Source organism: Anolis sagrei, chromosome 10, assembly GCF_037176765.1.
Source record: "Anolis sagrei isolate rAnoSag1 chromosome 10, rAnoSag1.mat, whole genome shotgun sequence".
In the NCBI taxonomy this organism is placed as follows: Eukaryota; Metazoa; Chordata; class Lepidosauria; order Squamata; family Dactyloidae; genus Anolis; species Anolis sagrei.
The window spans coordinates 26,024,603-26,043,626 of NC_090030.1; the positions used below are offsets into that span (position 1 = coordinate 26,024,603).

At 45.2% G+C, this 19,024-nt stretch overlaps 1 protein-coding gene across 5 annotated transcripts in view; it reads right to left on the reverse strand.

Annotated features, from left to right (window-relative positions):
- Positions 1-5,383: 5,383 nt before the first annotated feature.
- Positions 5,384-19,024, reverse strand: part of FGF13 (fibroblast growth factor 13) — a 385,345-nt gene continuing 371,704 nt past the window's right edge. For all 5 annotated transcript variants that reach the window (XM_060756433.2, XM_067471654.1, XM_060756434.2 and 2 more), the window contains 2 exons: positions 10,106-10,304; positions 5,384-6,632 (listed from right to left, as the gene is read on the reverse strand). In XM_060756433.2, the coding sequence (XP_060612416.1) occupies positions 6,496-6,632; positions 10,106-10,304 (336 nt within the window). In that variant the 3' untranslated portion in view covers positions 5,384-6,495. The remainder of the gene's footprint in view (positions 6,633-10,105; positions 10,305-19,024) is intronic.

The window sequence follows — 19,024 nt, forward strand, 5'->3', positions numbered from 1 at the left end:
TCCACCGCACGCCGGGGCAGAGAGTTCCACTGCTGAATGGCTCTCACAATCCTCATGTTCAGATGGAGTCTCCTTTCTTGTCATTTGAAGCAATTGTTCTATTGCGTCCTAGTCTCCAGGGAAGCAGAAGACAAGCTTGCTCCCTCCTCCCTGTGACGTCCTCTCACATATTTATACATGGCTATCACATCTCCTCTCAGCCTCCTCTTCTTCAGGCTAAACATGCCCAGCTCTTTAAGCCGCTCTTCATGGGGCTTGTTCTCCAGACCCCTGATCATTTTAGTCACCCTCCTCTGGACACAATCCAGCTTGACAATATCTCTCTTGAATTGTGGTGCCCAGAATTGGACACAATATTCCAGGTGTGGTCTAACCAAGGCAGAATAGAGCATAGGGAGCATGACTTCCCTAGATCTAGACATTAAATGCTAATCAAGGTGGCCAATTGCAACATTCACACTTATCTCAAACAGATCATAGAATCAAAGAGTTGGAAGAGACCTCATGGGCCATCCAGTCCAACCCCCTGCCAAGAAGCAGGAATATTGCATTCAAAGCACCCCTGACAGATGGCCATCCAGCCTCTGTCTAAAAGCTTCCAAAGATATAATTATTTCTCCCACCTGGACAATCTACAGATATATAAACCCCACTTGCCTAGTTTCCAACAGACCTCACAACCCTTGAGGATGCCTGCCATAGATGTGGTTTTGTTTTGTTTTGTTTTGTCGTGTCGTGTCAGGAGAAACTGCAAGTCACTTCTGGTTTGAGAGAATTGGCCGTCTGCAAGGACGTTGCCCAGGGGATGCCCGGTTGATTTTTTTTTATGTTTTTATCATCCTTATGGGAGGCTTCTCTCATGTCTCCGCATGAGGAGCTGGAGTTTAATAGAGGGAGCTCATCTGCTTCTCCCTGGATTCGAACCTGCGACCTGTTGGTCTTCAGTGCTGCCGGCACAGGGCTTTAACCCACTTTCACCCACATAGATGTGGGTGAAACCTCAGGACAGAATGCTTCTGGAACATGGCCATACAACCCGGAAAACTCACAGCAACCTAGTGATTCCGGCTATCAAAACCTTCAAGAACACAAGAAATGATGTGTTTTTCTATCATCGAGTTGCATGTTGTATCCTTTGAAGGACAGCATCAAGCATTGCTTGGATGAGCGAATGCAAAAACCTAATTTCAGACCATCTCTATTTCTGCACAGAACCTATTTCCCAAATGATGGGTGGAAATGATACAGAGAGACTCGTTTTCTTTTGCATCTGGGAGAAAACTACTGAAGGAATTTCTCCTCTTCTCGATCTGGGATGGAATACAGTAGAGTCTCGCTTATCCAACACAAACACGCCGGCAGATTGCTGGATAAACGAAAATGTCAGATAATACGGAGTCTCGTAGTGTTACTCATCCGACACAGTGCTAGACACCTAGAATACTAACAATAGGGACTCAAAGGGTTATGGCAAGTAATGCCTCGGGGTTAGAGCAGCCCAGCAGAAAGTGCCCAGATGCGGAAGAGTAGTGTGGAAATCACAGAGTGAAGGAAGGAGGACGCTTCCACTTCCGGTCCTGCCTCTTTTCCTAAATCCAGACAAGACAGAGGTCCTCCTGGTCAGTCGAAAGGCCGAACAGGGCATAGAGTTACAGCCTACACTCCCCATGAAGGTGCAGGTTCGCAGTTTGGGAGTGATCCTGGACTCATCGCTGAGCCTGGAACACCAGGTCTCGGTGGTGGTCAGCGGAGCTTTTGCACAATTAAAACTTGTGCACCAGCTGCGCCCGTACCTTGGAAAGTCTGACTTGGCCACAGTGGTCCACGCTCTGGTTACATCCCGTATAGACTACCGCAACGCTCTCTATGTAGGGTTGCCTCTGAAGACTGCCCGGAAGCTTCAACTAGTCCAACGAGCGGCAGCCAGATTACTAACAGGAGCGGGGAACAGGGAGCATACTGGGAAACCCTGGCTCTTGACCGCTCCAGCTGGAGGTCAGCTGTGACCAGCAGTGCTGCAGAATTTGAGGAGGCACTAATGGAGGGCGAAAGGGAGAAGTGTGCCAAGAGGAAGGCGCGTCAAGCCAACCCCGACCGAGACCGCCTTCCACCTGGAAACCAATGCCCTCACTGCGGAAGAAGATGCAGAGCAAGAATAGGGCTCCACAGCCACATACAGACCCACAGGAATGTTGGAGGACAATCATCCTCGGAAAACGAGGGATTGCCTAAGAGAAAGAAGAGACAGGGAGCATACTACTCCTCTGTTGCGCCAGCTCCACTGGCTGCCAATTAGCTTCCGAGCACAATTCAAAGTGCTGGTGTTGACCTATAAATCCCTAAATGACTCCGGCCCAGTTTACTTGTCCGAATGGATTCTCCCCTATGAACCATCAAGGTTGTTAAGATCTTCTGGAGGGGCCCTGCTCTCGGTCCCACCACCCTCGCAATCGCGTTTGGTGGGGACGAGGGACAAGGCCTTCTCGGTGGTGGCCACTCGGCTCTGAAACTCTCTCCCACTGGAGATTAGAACTGCCGCTTCTCTCCTGACTTTTAGAAAATTGGTGAAAACTTGGCTCTGGAATTTAGCATTCGATGAATGAGTCAATAACTCTTGGCCACACGGACGGATGGTGACGAATTGTGATTTCATTTTGACGACTTGGCTTTATGTAATTATATGATTGCTTTTTAATGTATTTTATGTATTAATATGTTATGGGGTCTGAAGTTTTTAAACTATTGTCGAGAAGACCGGTATTTAAAAGTTCTAAATAAATAAATAATAAGAGCATTGGATAAGAAGGAATATTAGATAAGCAAAGGTTGGATAAGTGAGACTCTACTGTAGATGAAAATCTGCAACTCTGTGTCCACATATTTCTGGAAAGGTAGCCTTAGAATGGGTTCCTCTTTGAGGCTAGAAACCTTATCTTGTCCTATCTAGAGTTACTGAAATGAATTGGGGGGGGGGGGGTATCTAAAGGATTCCTTTAAATCCTATTGACTGCAATAGGTCTACCTGAGAGTAAATTTTGCATCTCTCTAGCATCCCATTCCTTTTTCGGGGCATAGAAGGTGCTGGATGTTTCTACGGGAAGGAATATATTATTCTAGCGATGATTGTGTTTCAAGCTCTTCCTACCCAAATTTATGTAAATGAAGGCAAATGCATTAATTCATTTTGAAAACAAATCAAATGGTTTCTTTTTAAATATTATATATGTATATGTCAGCTACCTTGGCAGCCACCTCTCCACCAAAGTCAACATCGACACCGAAATACAACACCGCCTGAGCTCTGTGAGTGCAGCATTTTCCCGAATGAAGCAGAGAGTGTTTGAGGACCGAGACATCCGTAGGGATACCAAGGTGCTTGTCTATAAAGCGATTGTCCTCCCAACCCTGCTATACGCCTGCGAAACGTGGACGGTCTACAGACGTCAACATTGACACCGAAATACAACACTGCCTGAGCTCTGCGAGTGCAGCATTTTCCCGAATGAAGCAGAGAGTGTTTGAGGACCGGGACATCCGTAGGGATACCAAGGTGCTTGTCTATAAAGCTATTGTTCTCCCAACCCTGCTATATGCCTGCGAAACGTGGACTGTCTACAGACGTCACACGATTCCATCAGCGCTGCCTCTGGAAAATCCTGCAAATCTCTTGGAAAGACAAGCAGACAAACAACAGTGTGCTGGAAGAAGCAAAGACCACCAGCATTGAAGCGATGGTCCTTTGCCATCAACTCCGCTGGGCTGGCCACGTTGTCCGGATGCCTGACCACCGTCCCCCAAAGCAGTTGCTCTACTCTGAACTTAAGAACGGAAAACGGAACGTTGGTGGACAGGAAAAGAGATTGAAAGATGGCCCCAAAGCCAACCTTAAAATCTCTGGCATAGACACTGAGAACTGGGAAGCCCTGGCCCTTGAGCGCTCCAGCTGAAGGTCAGCTGTGACCAGCAGTGCTGCAGAATTCAAGGAGGCACGAGTGGAGGGTGAAAGAGAGAAACGTGCCAGGAGGAAGGCGCGTCAAGCCAACCCCGACCAGGACTGCCTTCCACCTGGAAACCAATGCCCTCACTGTGGGAGAAGATGCGGGTCAAGAATAGGGCTCCACAGTCACCTACGAATCCACAAGGAAACCCATCATGGAAGACCATCTTACTCGTTCAACGAGGGATCGCCTAAGGAAGTAAGTAAGTAAGTAAGTAATATATCTATATGTCTATCAAGTCACCTTAGATCAGTGTTTCTCAACCTTCCTAATGCCACGACCCCTTAATACAGTTCTTCATGTTGTGATGACCCTCAACCATAAAATTATCTTTGTTGCTATTTCACAACTGTAATTTTGCTACTGTTATGAATCATTGTATAAATATCAGATATGCAGGATATATTTGATACAAATATGCGATATGCCCAAATTTGAATACTGGTGAGGTTGGGGGGGGGGGGGGGGATAACTGATTTTGTCATTTGTGAGTTGTAGTTCCTGCGATATATAGTTAACCTACAATCAAAGAGAATTCCGACCTCCACCAATGAGGGAATTGAACCAAACTTGGCACACAGAACTCCCACGACCAAGAGAAAATACGGGAAGGGTTTGGTGGGCATTGACCTTGAGTTTTGGAGTTGTAGTTCACCTACATCCAGAGGGTACTGTGGACTCAAGCAATGATGGGTCTAGACCAGTGTTTCTCAACCTGGGGGTCGGGACCCCTGGGTGGGTCATGAGAGGGTGTCAGAGGGGTCGCCAAAGACCATCAGAAAACACAGTATGTTCTGCTGGTTGTCTGGGTTCTGTGTGGAAAGTTAGGTCCAATTCAAAGTCGGTGGGGTTCAAAATGATCTTTGATTGTAGGTGAACTTTAAATCCCAGCAACTACAACTCCCAAATGTCAAGGTCTATTTTCCCCACACGCCACCAGTGTTCACAAGAGAAAATACGGGAAGGGTTTGGTGGGCATTGACCTTGAGTTTTGGAGTTGTAGTTCACCTACATCCAGAGGGCACTGTGGACTCAAGCAATGATGGGTCTAGACCAAACTTGGCACGGATACTCAATGTGCCCAAATGTGAACACTGGTGAAGTTTGGGGGGAAATAGACCTTGACATTTGGGAATTGTAGTTGCTGGGATTTATAGTTCACCTACAATCAAAGAGCATTCTGAACCCCACCAATGCTAGAATTGGGCCAAACTAACCCAACATGGAACCCTCATAACTAACAGAAAATACTGTGTCTCCTGATGGTCTTTGGTGACCCCAATGACATCTCCTCATGACCCCCCCGCCCAGGGGTCCCGACCCCCAGGTTGAGAAACACTGCCTTAGATCCACAGTTTCTGTCTTCGGAAAAAAGAAGCCACGACGACAGGGTTGTGGTTGTTTTTAATAGGATACATGGAACAGAATTTGGCGAGAGAAGAAGGGAACGAGAAAAAAAGGGAAAGAAAAGAGAGAGAAAAGACAGAACGGGGGCGACTTGTTCTCCCCTCCTTTCGCCACTCAAAAAAAGAAAACAACAGAAACAAAACATCATCTTCCACTGACTGGGATTAAAGGTAAACGCCTCAGTTGCTACAGACTCGGGGTCAGCACAACGACTCGGGACGGAATACTACAAATCTATTTCTTAAAAAAACTGTATATATTTCAGTGTTTGTTCAAAACCACAAGAAAACTTTTGGGCCGGAGCTGGAAGTTCAGCCCCAAAGCTGAATTCCCCTCCCTCCCCGAAATATCCTACCACTATAGCATCATTTTTTTTCCTTGCAAAGACACAGCTCAAGAAGAAGACCCATTGGAGTGAATGATTCCAACGTTCGCCCGGTACCGAATGAAAAGAATTCGTTTGGGTTGCAAGATTTAAGGAAATACAAAACGGGAAGCTGAGAAAGAAAAATGAAAGGAAGAAAGGTAGTTTATGTTATGTTTTACCCTTGTAATGCCAGATAGATATAAAATACGGAGCGTGAAATTTTTCACAAAAAACGAAAGAAAGGAAACAATGGTCTTTCTGGATTTCTCACTCAGCAGGGGAGAACTACAAAAGACTTCCCACTTGACAATTATTATTATTTTGCATTTGCTTTGTTTCCACAAAGCCCATGTGAGTTACATTATTTTTTTTTGTCCCAAAGAGAAAGAGACAAGTCATTATTCTCCACTGCTTTACGTCAACCCACAGGTGCCTGGCTCTCCTTGTGAGATCACCCAAGCATATTCTACACTATTGCGACGTCTGCTGAGAACATAAATTCAAAAAAATAATAATAATCCCCAAATGATAGAATGATATTATTTTGGAACAGCCAACAAGTCTAACATGGCTGGTACGACAATGCAAATTTTTGGGCAGTTCTTTGGCTTTTCGCCTGGGACAGAACAGTTGGATGGGTCGGCGGCTAAGTTAGGGTTCTCGACTGCGGTTCCAGAGGTAAGGTTCCATCAAGACGTCTCTCCGTCAGCTCTCCAAAACTGGCTACGTCGATTCATGTTGGCTCATAGATTTGCCACCGTTTAGCACGCCGGAGACACTTCTGCTTTTCGTGGGCGTCCCGCTGCCGGATCGTGAAAACTCTGTGAGATCATGGAGGGAGGGTTCTTTGTACATGGCCACTGGGAGAGAAGAAAGAAGTTGTTTTAGAAATCAAGGAGATGTATGGGCAACCTCACATGCAAGTTAAAAGACTTGGACTCACAGTCTAGTCCAGTATTTATTTATTTACCTCATTTATATACTGCTTTTCTCAGCCGTTAGGCGACTCAAAGTGGTTAACAGCCACAATTTCAATGCACACATTACAAAACCATTGGAACATTTAAAAACAATAGCATAACAACAATTAAACATTAATATGACAAATCATTTGCGACTCGTAAATAGAATCAGAATCCAATCACATCATCCGTTATTCTGTGTTCCTGTAATCAATTACACTGCCTAATCGAATGCCTGTTCGAACAACCTCTGAAATGCCAATAAGGAGGGGGCCGATCTGATATCTGTAGGAAGGGTGTTCCACAGCTGAGGGGCCACCACTAAGAAGGCCGTGTCTCTCGTCCCCGCCAGGCATGCTTGTGATGCTGTCGGGACCAAGAGCAGGGCCTTCCCAGATGATCTTAATGTCCTAGCTGGTTCATAGGAGGAGATGCGTTCGGACAGGTAAGTCGGGTCACAACCGTTTAGGGCTTTATAGGCTAAAGCCAGCACTTTTGAATTGTGCCCGGTAGCAAATTGGCTATGAATTATGCCCGGTAGCAAATTGGCAGCCAGTGAAGCTGGCGCAACAGAGGAGTAGTATGCTCCCTGAGTGCTGCTCTTGTTAGCATCCTGGCTGCCGAGCATTGGACCATTTGAAGCTTCAGAGCAGTCTTCAAAGGCAACCCCACATAGAGAGTGTTGCAGTAGTCTATACAGGATGTAACCAGATAGTGGACTACCATGGCCACGTCAGACTTCCCAAGGTACGGGCGCAGCTGACGCACAAGTTTTAACTGTGCGAATGCTCCCCTGGTCACCAGGGTTCTCGAACTTCCTCATGCTGCGACCCCTTAATACAATTCTGCATGTTGTGGTGACCCCCAACCATAACATTATTTCCATTGCTAATTCACAACTGTCATTTTGCTACTGTTATCAATCGTAATGTAACTATCTGATATGCAGGATGTATTTTCATTCACTGGACCAAATTTGGCATAAATATCCAATATGCCCAAATTTGAATACTGGTGGGGTTTTGGGGGTGGGGGTTGATTTTGTCATTTGGGAGTTGTAGTTGCTGGGATTTATAGTTCACCTGTAATCAAAGAGCATTCCAAACTCTACCAATGATGGAATTGGGCCAAACTTGGCACACAGAACACCCAGGGTTCTCGAACTTCCTCATGCTGCGACCCCTTGACCAACAGAAAATACTGGAGGGGTGGGTGGGCATTGACCTTGAGTTTAGGAGTTGTAGTTCACCTACATCCAGAGACCACTGTGGACAGAGGTAATTTTCAATGGTAGGCAAACAGTATTTTGCCCCCCCCCCAACCAATCATCGATATATATTTTCTGTTCATCATGGGAGTTCTGTGTGCCATATTTGGTTCAATTCCATCATTGGTGGAGTTCAGAATGCTGTTTGATTTTAGGTGAACTATACATCCCAGTAATTACAACTCGCATATGTCAAGGTCTATTTTCCCCCAAAGAGCACCTCAAGAGCGCCCCTGGGCAAAATCAACTATCCTGCAAATGCTTACTTTGTGTAATGGGTTGAGCCACCCCTGACTGTGGACACAAACAATGATGGATCTGGACTAAACTTGGCATGAATATTCAATACGCCCAAATGTGAGCACTGGTGAAGTTTGGGGAAAATAGACCTTGATATTTTGGGAGTTGTAGTTGCTGGGATTTATAGTTCACCTGCATTCAAACAGCATTCTGAACCCCACCAACGATAGAATTGGGACAAACTTCCCACAAAGAACCCCCATGACCAACAGAAAATACTGTGTTTTCTGATGGTCTTTAGTGACCCCTCTGACACTCCCTCGTGGCCCCTCCAGGGGTCCTGACCCCCAGGTTGAGAACCACTCGTCTAGTCCTTTAAGGTGGACCTCAAAACTAAACCCTCTTTCTCAGGCCACTATTATTTGATGGTTCCCCATCTTGTGTATGGGTTTCCTCCAATCTAAAAGGTTGTAAGATCTCTCCAAAGCCTGGGTTTTGACAAAGTTGAAGATATACTTGTACAAGTTGAGAGAATATTCAAGGCAGAATAGAGCATGGGGAGCATGACTTCCCTGGACCAAAATCCCATTGGCTTTTTTGCTGTCACATGACATTGTTGGCTCATGTTTAACTTGTTGTTCACAAGGACTCCAAGATCTTTTTCACATGTACTGCTCTCGAGCCAGGCATCGTCCCCCATTCTATATCTTTGCATTTCATTTTTTCTGCCTAAGTGGAGTATCTTGCATTTGTCATTGTTGAACTTCATTTTGTTAGTTTTGGCCGATCTCTCTAACCTGTCAAGATAGTTTTGAATCCTGCTCCTGTCCAGAGGACAGGTTAGAGAGATAGGCCAAAACGTATTGGCTCTCCCTCCCGACTGGCTTCAACTTCTTGGATTGTCATGTACCTTGTTATTTTGGTTTTTATGTACCATGCTTTTGGATTTCCTGTATCATGACATCTTGGATTTTCACGGACATTACTATTTAGAGCTATTGCACCGGGACTGTTGCGCAGCTAGCTGAGTGTCAGCTGCATTAAGATCACTCTGACCAAAGGTCATGAGTTCGAAGCCAGCCCGGGTTGGAGTGGGCTTCCAACCAATTGTGTAGCCTGTTGTCGACCTTTGCAACCCGAAAGACAGTTGCATCTGTCAAGTAGGAAAATTAGGTACCACCTTAAAGTGTGGGGAGGCTAAATTAACTGATTTATGAGGCCATAAAAGACTCCAGCAAAGCACTCCAGCAAAAGCATGCGGGGAATGCGGAAGTACTTCATCAGTGTCGCAAATGGACGATGAAAGTGACAGCTCCCCTGGCGGCCAGAAAAAGTTAAATAGCCTCTGTGTATGTCTGTATATGTTTGTATGTCAAAAATTGGCATTGAATGTTTGCCATATATGTGTACACTGTAATCCGCCCTGAGTCCCTTGCAGGGTAAGAAGGGCGGAATATACATACTGTAAATAATAATAATTTAAAAAATTGTATTCTGGACTATTCTTATTTTATAGCACCTTTTCTACTGCCTTTTGGGAAATACCCTTTTCCCTTTTTGTATTTGCCTTTCACAAATAAAATTCTGTAGTTAGCAGCTACTGGACTCTGTTTGATGCTGGGTAAAAAGGTGTTCCTGACCTAGTGTGCAACACCAACTTGTATGAGAAACACTATTTATTTTGGACCCAGGCTGATGTAGTAGTGAACAAGTCTGCAAAGTCTCCAGGATTCATTTGTCTTTTGGGTCTTTTTTTACTACAACCTCAAAAATTCCCTAGCCAGCAGATCCAGTAACCTTTGCAAGATCTTGGAGCTCTTGTTCTCCTTCAATCCCCCCTTGTTTTGTTTCCAAATGACATTACCTTTCAATGGTTTGGGAAGGAAATGTGCGGCGGGCTTGTTTTTCTTGACATGGTTTCCTTTCATGATTTCTCCTTCTTTGTTAAGACCCAAATACCAGCCTCTGCCTGACTGCTGTTGTCTGTAGATCATGGACGAATATGTGACGTAGTAGTTTTCAAACACCGATTCTTTGAACTTGCATTCTGGAGTGAAATGTTCCTGCAAGGAGGAAAAAAAAGAAAAGGTTGGGAAGGAAAGAAGAGGAAGAGAAAGATAGATACATAGAATCATAGAATCATAGAGTTGGAAGAGACCTCATGGGCCATCCAGTCCAACCCCCTGCCAAGGAACAGGAATATTTATTTATTAATTTATTTATTTCGGTTTCTTCTACCCTTCCCTTCTCACCCCAAAGGGGACTCTGGGCGGCTTACAAAGGCACAATTCGATGCCAGCATCACATAACAACAGTAAAACAAAATAACATCAATTAAACAGTTAAACAGTTGAACGGTTAAACAACAATTCCTACATTACAACCCTAAAACCAATAAAACCAATACAATCCCAATTACTCCTCATAGACGGTCAGCGTTCGCTATCTCATAGTCCAATTTCCAATTCCACATTATCAGTCCTGTCAGTCCTAGTCGTTTGATTGTCCTTATCTAGTTGTCAGATTGCCCAAAGGCCTGGTCCCACAACCATGTCTTTACTTTCCTCCTGAAGGAGAGTAGGGATGTTGATGCCCTAATTTCTCCCGAAAGTGAGTTCCACAGGTGAGGGGCCACCACCGGAAAGGCCCTGCTCCTCGTCCCCACCAACCTCACTTGTGATAGCGGTGGGGTCGAGAGCAGGGCCTCCCCAGATTATCTCAGACCCCGGGGTGGGACGTAGAGGGAGATACGTTTGGACAGATACACTGGACCGGAACTGTACAGGGTTTTGTAGGTCAAAACCAGCACCTTGAATTGTGCTCGGAACTGAACCGGCAGCCAGTGGAACTGACACAGCAGGGGGGGGGGGGGTGCTCCCTGTATGACGTTCCGGTGAGTAATCTGGCTGCCGCGCGCTGGACCAGTTGAAGTTTCCGAATAGTCTTCAAGGGCAACCCCACATAGAGTGCATTGCAGTAGTCTATTTGGGATGTAACAAGAGCGTGGACCACTGTGGCCAGATCAGACTTCCCAAGGCACGGGCACAACTGGTGCACAAGTTTTAATTGTGCATAAGCTCTCCCGGCCACTGCTGAGACCTGGGGTTCCAGGCTCAGCAATGAGTCCAGGATCACTCCCAAGCTGCAAACCTGCGTCTTCAGGGGAGTGTAACCACGTTATTGCATTCCAATCACCCATGACAGATGGCCGTCCAGCCTGTGTGCTATGCAGTATGTGCTATGCAGTATGGCTGAGATCTTACAGCAGATCTATGTAGTGGAGGTCCCATGCTTCAATGGGGAATATAGTGTCTATTCTGGCAATCCCAATGAGAACAATGGCTACATTGAAGACTGCTATGTGCCATCAAAGAATGAACAACTGAATAGCTGGAATTTAGTTGGCCGGTTCCAAATTGGATAGCTCTGTTGGATCTATTGGTGGAGCAACCCAAAAGTTGACTCATTTGATTTCAAAGCTCTACTTTTGCGGGACTTATAATATATTTCAGGCCCACATGAAATGGGAACTTTGGTGGACCTCCATTTGTACAACCATAATAGTAATAATAATAATAATAATAATAATAATAATAATAATATAAAGTATGGATCATCGATGTAGCAATCCCAGGTGACAGCAGGATTGCAGAGAAACAATTGGAAAAGCTGACACGATATGAGGATTTAAAAATCGAACTGCAAAGACTCTGGCACAAACCAGTAAAGGTGGCCCCAGTGGTGATCGGCACACAGGATGCAGTGTCTAAAGACCGTGGCCTGCACTTAAACACAATCGGCGCTGACAAATTACCATCTGCCAGCTGCCAGTTTTTGGGGTTCTTTTTTTGTCGTGTCAGGAGCGATTTGAAAAACTGCAAGTTGCTTCTGGTGTGAGAGAATTGGCCATCTGCAATCCCAGGTGACAGCAGGATTGGAGGGAAACAACTGGAAAAGGTGACACAATATGAAGATTGAAAAATCGAACTGCAAAGACTCTGGCACAAACCAGTAAAGGTGGCCCCAGTGGTGATCGGCACACTGGGTGCAGTGCCTAAAGACCATGGCCTGCACTTAAACACAATCGGTGCTGACAAAATTACCATTAGCCAGCTGCCAGTTTTTTTTTTTGTCGTGTCAGGAGCGACTTGAGAAACTGCAAGTTGCTTCTGGTGTGAGAGAATTGACCGTCTGCAAGAATGTTGCCCAGGGGACGCCTGGATGATTTGATGTTTTTATCATCCTTGTGGGAGGCTTCTCTCATGTCCCCGCATGAGGAGCTGGAGCTGATAGAGGGAGCTCATCCACCTCTCCCCGGATTAAAACCTGCGACCTGTTGGTCTTCAGTCCTGCCGGCACAGGGCTTTAACCCACTGTGCCACCGGGATCTCCTAGCCAGCAGAGTGTCTGCTATGGACTCGTCTTGTTGTGTTTCAAATAATAATAATAATAATAATAATAATAATAATAATAATGCCACCATCTGCCTGTGACAAGGAACTGGTGGGATCACAAGCCTGAAAAGGTCACACAAAATGAACACTTTGGGACTTCTGAATTCAGACTGACAGAGTTTTGGAGCACAAGACTTCTGACCTCACGATCGTGGGGGGGGGGGGGGGGATCCAGGTATGGATCGTCGATGTTGCAATCCCAGACTACAGCAGGATTGAAGAGAACTGCAAAGACATAAGTCAGCCAAGGTGGTTCCAGTGGTGATTGGCACACTGGGTGCAGTGCCTAAAAACCTTGGCTTGCACTTAAAAACAATTAGCGCTGACAAAATTACAACCTGTCAGCTGCAAAAGACCGCCCTACTTGGATCAGCACACATTATTTGCCGATACATCACATAGCCTCCGGTGGTGCAGTGGGCTAAACCCCTGTGCCGGCAGGACTGAAGACCGACAGGTCGCAGGTTCAAATCCGGGGAGAAGTGGATGAGCTCCCTCTATCAGCTCCAGCTCTTCATGCGGGGACATGAGAGAAGCCTCCCATAAGGATGATAAAAAATATCAAATCATCCAGGCATCCCCTGGGCAACGTCCTTGCAGACGGCCAATTCTCTCACACCAGAAGCGACTTGCAGTTTCTCAAGTCACTCCTGACACGACAAAAACAAACAAACATAGTCCTAGACACTTGGGAAGTGTCCAATGTGTGATCCAATACAAAAGCCATCAGAGTGATCTTGTTTGCTGTGTACTAATGTTGTTACGTATATAATAATAGTAATAATAATAATAATAATAATAATAATAATAATAATAATAATGAATTGGTGGGATCATAAACCCGCAAATGTCATGGAAAATGAACATGCAAAAAATACTGTGGGACTTTCAAATCCAGACTGACAAAGTTTTGGAACACAATACACCAGACATCATGATTGTGGAAAAGAAAAAAGTCTGGATTATTGATGTCACCATACCAGGTGACAGTCACATTGAAGAAAAACAACAGGAAAAATTCAGCCGCTATCAAGACCTCAAAATCCAAGTGCAAAGGCTCTGGCATAAACCAGTACAAGTGGTCCCAGTGGTCATTGGCGCACTGGGTGCCATGCCAAAAGATCTCAGCCGGCATTTGGAAACAATAAACATTGACAAAATCACGATCTGTCAACTGCAAAAGGCCATCTGACTTGGATCTGAATGCATCATTCAAAAATACATCACACAGTCCTAGACGCTTGGGAAGTGTTTAACTTGTGATTTTGTGATACGAAACCCAGCATATAGATCTTGTTTGCTGTGACATATTGTGGTTTTGTGTCAGTAAAATAATAATAATAATAATAATAATAAACCCCAGGTATGGATCATCGATGTTGCAATCCCTGGTGATAGCAGGATGGGCAAGAAGCAACTGGAAAAGCTGACATGACATGAGGATTTAAAGATAGAACTGCAAAGACATAAGCCATCCAAGGTGGTTCCAGTGGTGATTGGCACACTGGGTGCAGTGCCTAAAGACTGTGGCTTGCACTTAAAAACAATCATTGCTGACAAAATTACCACCTGTCAGCTGCAAAAGGCCTCCCTACTCAGATCTGCATGCATTATTTACCGATACATCACACAGCCCTAGACACTTGGGAAATGTCCAATGTGTGATCCAATACAAAAGCCAGCAGAGTGATCTTGTTTGCAGTGCCTAAAGACCTTGGCCTGCACTTAAACACTATTAGCACTGACAAAATTAACATCTGCCAGTTGCAGAAGGCCACCTTACTGGGATCTGCATGCATTATTCGCCGATACATCACACAGTCCTAGACACTTGGGAAGTGTCCCACGTGTGATCCAATTCAACAGCCAGCAGAGTGTCTGATGTGGACTCATCTTGTGGTGTTTCAAATAATAATAATAATAATAATAATAATAATAATAATAATGTATTGTCGAAGGCTTTCATTGCCAGAGTCACTGGGTTGCTGTAGGTTTTTTCGGGCTGTATGGCCATGGTCTAGAGGCATTCTCTCCTGACGTTTCGCCTGCATCTATGGCAAGCATCCTCAGAGGTAGTGAGGTCTGTTTTTTTCCCTTTTTCCTACTTCCAACAGACCTCACTACCTCTGAGGATGCTTGCCATAGATGCAGGCGAAACGTCAGGAGAGAATGCCTCTAGACCATACAGCCCAAAAAAACCCACAACAGCCCAATAATAATAATAATAATAATAATAATAATAATAATAATAACAGCAGCAGCAGCAGCAGCAACAGAATATTTCATTTATATAACATTTTATTTAACATTTTATTTGTATCATCCCAAGGGAACTCAGGGGGAATTCCAGCACACACACGCACACAGAAAAACATTCAATGCCTTGAAACAATGAAACAAGTACACAGACACAGTCAAAGACAAAGGCTTTTCCTTTCATCTCTGGCTCTGGGGGAGATGCTCATCTCCATTTCCAATCTGAAGAGCCTGCGTTGTTCATAGACAGCTCCTAGGTCATGTGGCCGGCATGACTGTATGGAGCGTGATTTACCTTCCTGCTGAGCTGGTACCTATTGATCTACCCACATTTGCACGTTTTTGAACTGCTAGGTTGGGCAGGAGCTGGGGCTAACAGAGGGAGCTCACCCTGTTTTGCGGATTTGAACTGCCAATCTTCTGGTCAGCAAACTCAGCTGCTCAACAGTTTAACCCGTTGTGCTACCATGACTCTGAGCTAAAAATGGCTCAAAAAGCATAACCACATGAGCAAGGAAACTCATACTCAGCCTCTCTGAGTCTCCTTCAGGGCGAGAAGGTCATAAATAATAATAAATAATAAATAACAAGGTTGTGGACAACGTCTTCTAGTAACAAAATGGTTTCATATCTTTTCTCCAGTGTTTCCATTCCCACACATCTTTCAGAATACAGAACAGCAGCCTTCAAATGAATCTAAGCAAGACATAATGCAATTTTAAGCCTGCGGACCGGCTTGGGGAACAACCTGAAGGCAGTCTTGTAATATAACCTTAAGTGAAAAAGTATTGATCCGAAAAACAATCTCATTATCAGATCAGAGGCATCTATAAAAAACCAATAACGGGATAGGATTGTGATGGGGATGTATTGCCTAGGGAGAATGCCAAACTAATGCTAGCGGCATCAATAGGCTTTTACCAACGGACTGATGTTAAAACAATGACCATAATCTATATAAATAAAAATGTAATGTTCGTTTGAACTCAGAAACCGCTGGGGAAATTGGGACCAAATTTGGACACAATATTATTATTTATTATTTATTATTTATTTGATGCATTTATTAACAGCCATTCTCAGCCCTTAAGGGCGACTCATGGCGGTGTACAATACATATAAAGACAATTTACAAAAGGCTAATTACAACAACATATAAACTATACAACAATTACAAACTACGCTAAAAATCCGCTTCGTCTCTTAGTGGAATCATAACCAGTCTCATATACCTTGTTCCATTCCAGTCATCTTTACCACATTGTTATAGCACTCAATTAAATGCCTTCTCGAACAGCCGTGTTTTGAGGCTTTTTCGGAAGGACATGAGGGAGGGCGCCTGTCTGATGTCTGCAGGGAGAGCGTTCCACAGCCGGGGGGCCACCACCGAGAAGGCCCTGTCTCTCGTCCCCGCCAGACGTGCCTGTGAGGCAGGCGGGATCGAGAGAAGGGCCCCCCCAGATGATCTCAAGGTCCTCGTGGGCTCGTAGGCCAAGATGCGGTCCGAAAGGTATTTTGGGCCGGAACCGTTTAGGGCTTTGTAGGCCAGAACCAGCACCTTGAATTGGGTCCGGTAGCAAATCGGCAGCCAGTGGAGCTGGGACAACAAGGGCGTTGTGTGCTCCCTGCCACCCGCTCCAGTTAGTAACATGGCTGCCGCGCGCTGAACCAGCTGAAGCTTCCGGGCCGTCTTCAAGGGCAGCCCCACAATACACCTAACAACCCAATGTATGTTCTCCACTCAAAAAAACCCATGAAAACAAAAAGCAGAAAGGACTTCTGAAATACATGTCCACAAAGCAGAAACTGCATGTCTACAAAGAGACCCATGGCCACGCCCCCTCCTCACAGGGAAACAGCCGGCCGGCCATTAAAGCTTGAGGAGCCAGGCATGCGTTTTTGCCCCCCTGCCCCCCCCCTGCCCCCACACACACAAGCGAGAGTGGGCACCATGGGAGTGGAGGGGGAGGCTTGCCACATGGAGCCCCTTCTCTTTCCCTGCTATGCCAGGAGGGCGGTCTCCTCCTCCACCACCTTTCCCTGTTGGAAGATACCAGCGGGTGGGGGATGAACTTTCAGTAGACCTTTCTTTTTTAACTCTTTCCTTTCTGTCTGACCTGCTCGCCTGTCTCCGGCAACACGAGCACACATTTAACACACACACACACACAGGAGATAGCTGCCTCTGCCACACTCCACCCGAAAGGACTCCCTTCCCTTCTTTCATCCCTCCACTTCTTTCCTTTTCTTCCTTCCTTCCCCTTCCTTTCCTCCCCTCCTTCTTCCTTCCTGTCCCTCCTTCCTGCCTTCTCCTTCCTTTCCTTCTTTCCCTCCTTCCCTTCCTTCCTGTCCCCCCTTCCTGCCTTCTCCTTCCTTTCCTTCTTTCCCTCCTTCCCTTCCTTCCTGTCCTTCCTTTCTTCTTTCCTTCTTCCCTCCTTTCCTTTCCTCCTTCTTTCCCTTACTTCATTTCCTTCCCCTTCATTTCCTTCCCTCCCTCCTTTCTTCACCCTCTCCTTCCTTCTCCTTCCTTTCCTTCCTTCCTTCCTTCCTTCCTTCCTTCCTTCCTTCCTTCCTTCCTTCCTGTCCCTCCTTCTTTCTTTTCCTTCCCTTCTTTCCCTCCTTCCTTCCTTCTTCCTTTCCTTCTTTTTATGTAAGATATAAATACAATATTTTATATATTGTTATATAGATTACTATATAATATGTTACACACACACACATATATATCAAATTAAATGGAAGGGACAGTCAAGAAGCAATGAGAGAAAGAGGGAAGGAATGAAGGAGGGAAAGGAGGAAGGAAGGAAGGAGACAAGGAGGGAGGGGGAAAAGAAAGGAAAGAAAGAGAAGCAAGGAAGGAGAGAAGGAAATTAAAAAGTGAAAGGAAAAAGAGAGGGAAAGAAGGAGAGAAGGAACGAAAGACAGGGAAGGAAGGAAGGAAGGAAGGAAGGAAGGAAGGAAGGAAGGAAGGAAGGAAGGAAGGAAGGGTGCAACCAAAGAGCAAAGAAGGGGGGGAAGAAACAGGTAGAGTTGAAGAAAGAAGAGAAACAGGAAGGGAAAGAAATAGAGGAAAGGAAGGAAAGAGGGAAGGAAGGAAGGAAAGAGGGAGGGAAGTTTGGCCAGAGCAACGCGTGGCGGGTACAGCTAGTAATCTATATAAATAAAAATGTAATCTTCGTTTATGGGATTAACATAACTCAAAAACTACTGAATGAATTGACACCAAATTTGGACACCAGACACCTATTACGCCAATGAGTGACCATCACTTATAAAAACACTGAAAAACACAGCAGAAGGGACTTAAAAAGCCCTCAAAAGCTAAATGACGAAAAGCTAAATGACAATACAGAAAAAAGGGAAGAAAGAGGGAGGGAAGGGGAGAAAAGAAAGAAAGAAAGAAAGAAAGAAAGAAAGAAAGAAAGAAAAAAAGAAAAAGGAATGGAAAGAAAGAAGGAAAAGGAGAAGGAAGCATGGAAGCAAAGAGAGAAGGAAGGAAGGAAAGAGGTAGAGAAGGAAGAAAGAAGAGAAAGAGGGAAGGAAAGTAAAAGGGGGAAGGAAAGTTAGAGAAGGAAGGAAGGAGAGAAGGAAAGAAAAAAGGAAAAGAAGGAAGGAAAGAGGGAGCGAAGGAAGGGGGAAGATGAAGAGTAAGAGGGAGGGAAGGAAAGAAGAAAAGAGAGACAGCAGAAGAGAAAGAAAAAGGGGGAAGGAAGGAAAGAGATAGAGAAGGAAGGAAGAAGAGAAGGAAAGATGGGAAGGAAGGAAGGAATGAGGGAGTGAAGTAAGGAGGAAAAGAAGGAAGGAAAGAGGGAGTGAAGGAAGGGGAGAAGATGAAGAGAAAGAGGGAGGGAAGGAAAGAAGGAAAGAGAGGAAGAAAAGAGAGACAGCAGAAGAGAAAGAAAAAGGGGGAAGGAAGGAAAGAGATAGAGAAGGAAGGAAGAAGAGAAGGAAAGATGGGAAGGAAGGAAGGAAAGAGGGAGTGAAGTAAGGAGGAAAAGAAGGAAGGAAAGAGGGAGTGAAGGAAGGGGGGAAAATGAAGAGAAAGAGGGAGGGAAGGAAAGAAGGAAAGAGAG